Here is a 9,929-nt window from a genome sequence, read left to right as displayed (position 1 = left end):
CTCTATATATTATGCCTCTTATCTGTTTTATGCCTATTATGCCTCTACCCAGAGTGAATGTGTTCCGCTGGTGTGATTTATAGGGAAATGCACATTTATTTCAGATTACAGGCTAAGGAAAAAACTGTTTGCACACTCCCTAAAACGGACAGTGTAACTGTCCGTGATTACTGCTGCTGTTTAAATACACATTTTTTTTTCTATTGGTTCTCTGAAAGCATCAATTTATTTCAGAATCACAATGTACTGCTAAGTTGCACTAGTTGATCCATCTGGTGTAGTAAAGATGTGAAAGTCCTTACAAACTGATAAATGTCATTGTGTTTGTGAGGCTATAAACTGTACACTGTGAAAGATTGGTAGTACTAGATTATCTATTGCTCTATACTTTGCCTTTGCAATAACAAACTGAAACTGTAACATTAGTACTCAATATCCTCCATCCCTATAGTATACAGCTTTAAACAGGCTCAACTGTTATTGCGCAATTTTAGTCTTTCTTACAATTAATAATTCCGGAGCTTTGAGGCAATATGAGGGAAAAATAATCTGCAAAACTGAATGACAAATACTTTATCCATTTAAACCCCCAGAACACAAAGAGTGTTGAACAATAAACTGCTGCCATCCTAAAGAAGTCTTTGACCTCCTGCAAATACATCTTGGTGTTATGTTTGGTATTAATGTGACTTTTGAGAAGAGCCAGTCCATATTATTCTGACTTCAATGCTATTATTTTTCTCTGTACTAGTGAAAAGTGTGATTGCACACAACTGACCAGCAATGCTTCCAGACTGATCTAAAAAGTAGGCTCTAACACAGTGCTGTAAAGAACCACCCCCATTTTTCCTTCTTCTTGTAGCCTAGTTAAAGTCCAAAGTCCAATTTAAATAGCGTGACATGACCTGAAACAGGCCTTTCATGGTTGAAATATCTCCAACCCGACTGATTATTTATTTTTATTATCACTTGATCACAGCCGTTGCCTCCAAGGGTGACACCCTTCATCATTGAGTTTAGAAGATTATTACTCTTTCAAATAGATTCATGTTGTTCTGGGTTGCTTTATTTCTGATGAATCAATTAATTCAAAATTTACATTTTTATTAAAATGATCTGAAACATTTAAGTGTGGCCAAAAAGTAAAATAAAACAAACAAGAGAAACAATCCGAACAGGGCTGCGAGGGATGCGAATAGTTTTTCACAGCAGGATGCACTTAAATAGAATAGCACTGCAAATCGCCATGATTAAACATGGTGGTGGCAGCATCGTGCTGTGGATATGTTTTTCTTCAGCAGTATCGGGAAAGCTTGTGGGGGAATAGATGGACCATGATGGAGTTATGCATGGCAGGGATCTTCAGCCGTGGTTCTCAGGACCTACACTGCAAAAACGGAACTTAAAATAAGCAAAATGTTCTTAAAATGAATGCATGTGTCCTTGATTTGAGCAGGTAAATAAGGTAATTTGCCAATGGAATAAGATTTCTGCACTTAAAATAGGAACAACTCATCTCCATCATCTTATTTCAAGTGCAGGATGTCTAATTATCTTATATTAGGGGTCAAAATACTCATTCCATTGGCAAATAATCTTATTTACCTGCTCAAATCAAGGACAAATACACTAACTTTAGGAACATTTTACTTATTTTTAGATCTGTTTTTGCAGTGTACTACTACTGCATGTTTCAGGTGTTCCCCCTGCCTCCACAGGCCTGGCCTAAATAAATGGGTGATTAACAAGGCCTCTGCAGACCTTAATGGCTGCTGAGGAGCTCATGCAAGTAATTGGTTCAGGCGTGTGTGGAGCAGAGACAACTAAAACATGCAGGACTGTAGTTCCTGGGAACCAGGGTCGACGACCCCTGATGAATGGCATTACGTATGTTTGTCTAAACGTGTAATACCACCATTCCAACGCCAGGGGGAGCCCCTTTTGCGCATTTGCCCATCACAAAGACACGCTCAGCGAGGCAAAGCTGCCGCAAAGCCCCATCCTCCGGGGCTTTTAAAAGACCGTGCAGGCTTCGTGCTCCAGCAAGATCACTGCTAAATACGCCGAACCGACCCTGGTCGCGGGAGCGAAAGCTGAGGCATCGGCAAACTGCTCAGGGAATAAATAGGTGACAAGATAACTGGGCTGCGGGTCAAAGATTTTAACCCTTTATCTGCCACAGGCGGGAGCGGGAGGGGGAGGACAGTCGACGCGGCGGCAAGGCGTCCCGGGTGGCGAAAAAAAAAAATGCGAGCACGTTTTCGTGGTAATTTCGATGCGGTCCGGACCAGAGCCGACTGGCTCGTCGCAGCTAGCCCGGTCCAGCCGCGTTGTTGGTGCCGCAGCCGTTTGTAGTCTTCACGCCCGGCAGCAGCAGAAGCAGCAGCAGCGCCGCCACGGGATCAGGGAAGACAAAAGGTGAGGGACGAGCCGCTCTCTGGACTCCCGGAGAGAAGAAAGCCGCCGCTGAACGACGCTCTGCCTCTGCCTCTGCTCCACCAGGTAGGCGGTCATTCCCGTTTCATACCCGTTTCACTCCCCCCCAAACACAGACACGACACGGCGGCATTCCTGCATTCTTCCTGCTCCCTTGTTGCCTTGGCGACCCCGTCACTGCGGTAGTTTTTAACGGTCGCAAAGCGGGATGAGGCTCGCTAATCCGGGCTTTCCAACGTTTTGCCTTTTCTCCTTGTCTTATCCACGGTGGCGTCGTTTTCACGAGAGGATACCCCCCCGGCCGGGCTGACCTACATGTGGTGTGGTGTTCGTGGATGTGCGTGGACGGCGGAGGGGGGATGCTTCGTTTTACGGCCATTTCTCCAGATTTCTCTCACGAAGCCTGTGGGTTTTGCACCCTGGGTGCACATTGGGGGATGCGGGAGAGAAGTGCCAGCCGTGCCTCTGCCACATCCGCATAGATCTCATTGTCCCCCCCCCCCCCCCCTCATCCATAAAAACATGATCTTTAACATCCCGTTAATGACATATTTCATTGCGTCTGGTGCCTTAATATTCATCCCATCAGAAAGATGTTATGACTCTGGTACACTGCATTATGTATCTGGCAGAAACCCCACACTACATCACACTCATGTGGCTTTCATCAGTACATAAAAATGTCAAAATCCATTGATTTTTATGTTGTAACCAATGTATAGTTCTTTAAAAAAATCAACATTTTATTGACATAAACATAATTAAACAGATTATTAGGCATATGAACACATTTTGTCAGAATATGCTGTGTTTTAGGATGTTCTTCCACATCTCCTGTGTGATGAGGTCATCATAAACCAATAGGGCATTGCATTACGACCACTGACGTGTCAAGCGGATAAGCTTGATTATGGTGGGAATACAATGGGCTGCAATTGTACATTTTGTCCTGAAATAGTTTTTTTTTTTTTTTTTGAAAATAGGCGAAGGTTTATTGTTCAACAAAGGCTTCAGCTGCCATGGCTAGACGTCAGGGACGGAGGATCTCCTGTGCTGCAGCTCACTGTGGGATGTTCTTGTTCTGCAGCGGCGAAAGGATCTGTCCGAAGGGGTCCGTGGAAATGAACGTTGGCTTGAGATGTTGTAGCTCACATAGCTGGAGGAGTTAGTTAGGCGTCAGTAATACCCACCTGGCGTTGTGGGTTATTGTGTATGAGTGCGAACAGGTGCAGACCGGCCAGGGTGCCCATGATGCCAACCCCTGCCCACCAGCCAGTGCCAGTAATGAGCATGGGAGCATCTAATCTGGACCGTGCGTAGAGGGAAGAAGGTGGCCTTTTCTGATGAGTTAGGTCTTCTTTTAGGTTCTGGATGGCTGGTTGGGCGTGCGTTGCTTATTTGTGGTCCTAAGATGAAGTCTGGGAGGAGAGTGAAGCTCCCAAACGTAGCGTGATTGAAGAGACAATCTTCTGCAGAGAATCTGAGGGCTAGGGTTCCCAAAGTGGGCGTTGGGACCCCCATGGGGGCCGCAAGATGAGATGTCAGAGAATATCTTAGTTTCGATACAACAAATGTATGCCTTTAGTCGTGGAAAATGTTACATCTTTACAGGAATTAGTATTATACGACATTAGAGAACATCCACGTTTTTTTTTTTAATCTCACAAATATGTGAAATGAATCTTAAAATATCTGAAAATATTTTTTTTGTGTAGAAATCTACTCCTTCATGGACAATAATTAGTTTTCTTTAATCTATAATCACCCCCCCCCCAAAAAAAAATGATGACAATTAACATTGCAACACTGTAAAAATAAAGCCGTAGTATTACGAGAATAAAGGCGAAGTATTACGAGAATAACGTCATAATATTGCAAGAATAAAGTCACACCGTTGTCTGCATAATTGCTCCAAAGCCCTGATACCAATAATGATTTGTTGCTGATGTGCTAAAAATGTTTAGTGTTTACTTATTTGTAAAGCCAATACCAAAATATAAGTTTTTTTCTTTACAAGATGCTCAATGTTGTTTATTTTAACACAGAAGGTTGTTAGGTTGCTGGAGGAGTTCTCATAAAATGACGCCCAAAAGGGGGTCGCCAGTATCTGGCGGTGTAATTTCTGGGGTTGCAGGCTGAAAAGTTTGGGGAATCCTGTCCGGGGGTGATGCCATCAATCTCGTCTTGCCAGGTTTGCTGGTGTGAGAGGGAACCGCGGGTTGCTTGGGTCTAACCAGAGAGGAAAGGACTGACTTTTAATACGCTTCGGTCCTGAATTGCGCCTGTGTTTTGGGATCTGCGGTGGCGATTCATTTGTGTTATTTTTTTTGTTTTCACATTTAAGGTTGAACAAATGTTTTAAATCTGTAAGTGCTGCTAAGAGGGCAGACAATCATTTGCTGAATAAGAATAAAAAATACCCTTATTGTCCCAAACGGGGAAATTAATGGGGAATTAATCACAGAGTAGGCCGTTACATCAGTTTGACTTCTGGTTTTAAGCATCCAGGATGCCGAGGAGAGTGAAGCATCTGGATGAAATTGTGCTCGCCACGGTTAATGCGTTATTTTTCCATAACAGGAAATCATCTCTTGCCTCAGCAGAAATACCTCAGCAACCATTTGAGGTGCACAACAACAATTTTTTTGTCCAAATTCTGCAGATCTCAATCCAACCTGACCAGGGGTCACCAACCTTTTTGAAACTGAGAGCTACTTCATTGGTGTTGTGTCATACAAAGGGCTATCAGTACTGACCTTTGAACTAGAAGAGCACCTTAACTTTATGTAAAATTACAGCATTTTTCACGCTTTGTTATAGATATTGTCATTTTTTAAATCTATATAAATAGGGCTGGACGGTAATTCAATAACGATATATATCGACTGATAGATAGATACATCGATAAGAGAAAAAAAAGGATTCAATAAAAAGTTCAATAGAATAAAAGTTTTCCTTCCTTATGCATTCTAGCCATGTAGGTTGATGTTACAGTCATTACATCCTTCCAACCAATCACGAAGCACACCCAGGAATGTTCTGTCACCAAGCTCCGCCCCCTTCAAATACGCGCTCTTTTTTGGTTGGTTGAATAAAGGGTTGAGTTTGAATTCATTGTCCGTGTGTTTTGTATCTAAAAATAGGTCGCTAAGCAACAGCATAAAATGGCCAGGGCTGCACCTAAAATGTGTGTTTTGAATTTGTTGATAATTATCTATATCGGTCAATAAGATTTCTATTTTATCAATATGCTTTTTTTTCTCTCTATCGTCCAGCCCTACTATATAAATGCATGTGTGATTAAACATGAAGAGTAACGGAATAAAATAAAGTTTTGGTGGTGGATTGTGTTTTTTTTTTTTTTTTTTTTTTTTAGAATAGGCTCATGGGCCCCACATGTGGTCCTCGCGGGCTACTTGATGCCCGCGGGCCCCATGTTGGGGACCCCTGATTCAGACCTATGCAGAATACAGTGTTAGCAGCAACGCCTTGCAGCAGAGGCCTTTCTCATTGCTTTGCCGCTGCTTTAACCGCTGCGTTTCTCTCCAGCGTCCCCGTGAAGAACCCGGCTGCCGAGCGAAGTCCCAGGCCCCGCAGGCGGCAGCTGCGTCAGGATGGCGGCCGTGGTGAACTACTCTCCGCCTTGGTGGGTGAACCTGCTTCACCGGCTGCCTCACTTCAACTTGGAGTTCCAGATGGTGAGCAGCGACTTCCGACCGGAGGACTCGGACTACCAGAAGGTGAGAAGCAGATACATGGGAATGATTACTTCAGCTTCACGTTGCCATGCTGCCTCTTGTCACGTGGCTCGCGCTGTGATTCCACAGCAGGCCGGTGGTTTCTGGGCCTTGCCTCAGCTGTAGGGCTGTGGGTTCCCTCTGCATCGATCAGTGCCGTGTGAAAGGAGAGCAATTGAGTGTCCTTAAAGGAAGACGCTCGAGTGGTTTCCACCCGACTGCTCCGGTGGATAAATAAGTGCAAAACAATTACTTTGTTAGTAGAAAGGTCACGTCCGTCTAACCCTGGCTTTACATGAACACCTATAGTGTCTATTCTTCATCCTTCTGTTTTTTTCCCTGCATCTACCGGAGTGAAAAGGGATTGCCCGGGTAGGACATCAACTCCAGGACCCGTTCCTGATAGTAGGGCTGGGTATCATCTAGGATGAGCCGATTCGATACGATTTTCGATACATAGCTCACGATACAATACGATTCTCGATATAGCTCACCTTGATTTGATTTGACTCCAATATCGATATTTATTACTTTCAAATGCTCAAAGTCATTCAATCAACAAAACCAGCCAAATATTATATTTATGTTCAATTTATTGAACACTGATATATTAACAGGAAAACAAAGTGCATTTGGTTGAATGCATTTAATGTATCACAGAAACCAAAAACGTGCCCAAACGTCTGATTTTAGGGATGAAGGTTAGGCTGCAATAGCGCCCCCTAGGTGTTGGGAGGTATATCGATATTGAAAGCCAGAATATCGGTTTTAAATCATTTAAAAAAAAAATCGATATTAATCTTTGTATCGATTTTTATGCACAGCTCTACCTGATAGGTTCTTTTGGTTTCACCCTGAAACCCGAGGGTGGAGCTTTGTGGAGGGAGGCAGCTAAGCGTTTCAGATTGGAAGAATATTCTCAGAATGATATTTCAGTCACCATTTAAACTCCCCTGCAGCTCACGTTTTCTGCTAACTGATGGATTTTTAAGTAGATTCTGCTTTCGTTCAGCAAGCTGTGGGGACAAAAGGAGCGAATCTTCCCCCCAGAGAAATCATTTTAACGTCTTAAACCGTTTAGATTAGAATGTTTATATATATATTTTTTTTTGGATATATGTTCCGAGGCAGATCAATAAGCCACAAACCACCAGGAATGTGGAACGTTAACAGATTTGAAGTTAGAAGGAAACAAAGCGCAGCCGCTTTTGCGTCGGCGTGCGATGCCCGTTTGGGGGCCATCATAATTTAATATAACATCTGTTAAACGGCGAGTCTGGAGAAACCAGCTAGTTCGGCTTCAGAGTGTGGCGGTCTGGGGCAAACGTTCAAAGGGGAGACCGGTGTCCAAGCTTCGTCCTCCCTCTGAGACAAATACAGAAGGCCGAGGAGGACGTCTGCATCTTTGAAGCTACTTGACAGATTCTAGAACCAGGGGAAGTTTCCTGGGCTAAAAACCTCTTTTCTTCAACACCCGCTCTGCACGACTCCTGCAAGCGGTGCGGCGCCGAGGAGGAGGAGGGATGCGCTCAGCGTGAGGGTACAGATGGAAGCATCGAGGTAGCATAACCAAAAAAAACAACCAAAAAAACAAACTAATTTTCGTTCAGCCCGTACGTTCTGTCCAAATGAGTTTCTGGGAAGCAGCCATAAAATAGCTTTCCGTAGAGGCCGGTGTTTGGAGGGAAGCGCTTTAATGAAACAAACCAGGGAAATAATTAGCCACGTTGTGCTTTAAAATAGCTGCTGGGATGGCTGACACAGGAAGTGGACCGCTTATTTGTTGTTATGTGAAATCCTAAAGCATGGCTGGCATGAAGCGTAACACATTAAACATGTTTTTTAATCTAAATGCCTTTTAAGAGCTTTAATTGTAAGAAAACAAGACATTTCTACCTTATTCACTCTGTTACTACTTTCCCTTTTGCCAATCCTTTCCTTCCTTCAATCTTTTCTTTTGTCTTTTAATCGTTCATTTCATAATTTAAGCCTTTTTTTCATAATTTTTTTTATTTTGTTATCCTTCCTTCCTTCCTTCCTTCCTTCCTTCCTTCCTTCCTTCCTTCCTTCCTTCCTTCCTTCCTTCCTTCCTTCCTTCCTTCCTTCCTTCCTTCAGTTGTTTTCTCCTTTTTTCAGTTTCAACCCTTTGTTGCTTGCTGACACCTAACAGCCTCTTACGTTCAGGTTCAATATTCAAAAGCCCAGTAGAAATTAGGGCTGTACCATTTTTGCCAATAATCAAAATTGGGATGGATTTCAACCATAATGGCGATTTAATTTCCACTTTTCTCTACATTGACCACAAGCAACAAAAATGGCCTGTAGATAAAGCTGTTTGTAAACGAGGACTATTTAAAACAAGAAATTTAACTGTTTTTATTAATCAGAATATTATTATTCAAGAGAATAGCTTGTTGAACATAAAGTGCAACCAACAAACAAGTCTAAGTATTAAACAGTTTGACCAGTACTTGATGCAATGGTGCGATTCCTGAAAGTTTCTGGTTAAAAACAGCATGATTATATAAACTTTAAAACAAATAATAAAATTGGATTATCTCACTGTTGTAACTCTCTTCCCTTCCATGTAGAGGAAAACTCACTTTTAACATATTAAAGACACAGAAAGGATGCGCCTGATCCATTCATTGTTACATAGCCAAAAATTGGTGACCTCTGCGATTTGAATAACACGTTTTTTTAAAATTGCGATTCTATTGCAAATGCGATTAATTCTCCAGCCCTAGTAGAAATTGCAGCATTAAGTTCATAAGGTGCGTAATTTGAACTGAAGGTCATTTTTGTGTCTCAAAAATGAACAGAAAGCAGTCTGACAACTTTTGAAATGACAGTTCTGCTTTGTTCTTCTTTTTTGTTTTGCAGGCTTTTTAAAATATTAGACATTATTATGTAATTTTTCCGAAACACACTTTCCTGTAAACATTTCCAGTTAAGGTGGTAGCTCTGCTTTTTTTTTCCAATTGAGAGACATTGTTGCTTATTTAATGGCCAAACTATCTTCTTTCCCTCTTATAAAATTTTAACCAATACCGTATTTTTCACATTACAAATTGCTCCGGAGTATAAGTAGTGTCATTTAAAAAATGCGTCATAAAGAGGGGAAAAAAACATATAGAAGTCGCACGGGCCTTTCCGTCGCATTTATTTAGAATGTATTTCACACAATCTAAGACTAAAATTTGACATTTAATCTAGTATGGCAATTTATTCAATTACACAACTGTATCCGCTGAATAATATGAAACATACCTGGGAGGTTGAATGTGGTAAATTAGCACAACAGGCCAGGAACTCCAACCGGGAAGGTTCTGGTCAGAGAATTTTGGTTAATTATGCTGAAATTGGACCGTGAGCGTAATGGTGCTACTTGCTAAGCTAACAGCATGACACGGCTGTTTTGTTAGCTTCACTGACGGCACAATAACAGGGTTCTGTCTCAGTCTGGGCACTTCAGGCTGGACCACTCAACGCCACGCTGCGTGAATGCAGACTGAAACAGCGAAACAACATACGTACATGTGTTCAGTCTTTGTCGTTTATAAGTTAATGTTTTAATACATTTTTAATTGGTACAGGAGCAGCATAAAGTTTCCACAAGCCTAGAGCTCCCTCTTGTGGCTATAGACGGTAATGTTTACTACTTGGTTCATGTTGTTCAGTATAATTTACAATTTAAAATCGATATATAAGTCGCACTTGACTATAAGTCGTAGGATCGGCCCAACTATGAAAAAA

The 9,929-nt window shown here is 42.1% G+C and overlaps 1 protein-coding gene across 1 annotated transcript in view; it reads left to right on the top strand.

The window, feature by feature from the left end:
• Window positions 1-1,952: 1,952 nt before the first annotated feature.
• The window catches only part of LOC105939187 (protein tweety homolog 3), a 43,545-nt gene continuing 35,568 nt past the window's right edge, over window positions 1,953-9,929 (top strand). The window contains exons 1-2 of the mRNA XM_012881260.3: window positions 1,953-2,502; window positions 5,986-6,176. Coding sequence (XP_012736714.1) covers window positions 6,051-6,176 — 126 coding nt within the window. The 5' untranslated portion in view covers window positions 1,953-2,502; window positions 5,986-6,050. The remainder of the gene's footprint in view (window positions 2,503-5,985; window positions 6,177-9,929) is intronic.

Source organism: Fundulus heteroclitus, chromosome 5 (assembly GCF_011125445.2).
Source record: "Fundulus heteroclitus isolate FHET01 chromosome 5, MU-UCD_Fhet_4.1, whole genome shotgun sequence".
Classification (NCBI taxonomy): Eukaryota; Metazoa; Chordata; class Actinopteri; order Cyprinodontiformes; family Fundulidae; genus Fundulus; species Fundulus heteroclitus.
Note: the sequence above shows the minus strand (reverse complement) of the source record. Positions and strands in the feature narration are given on the sequence as shown.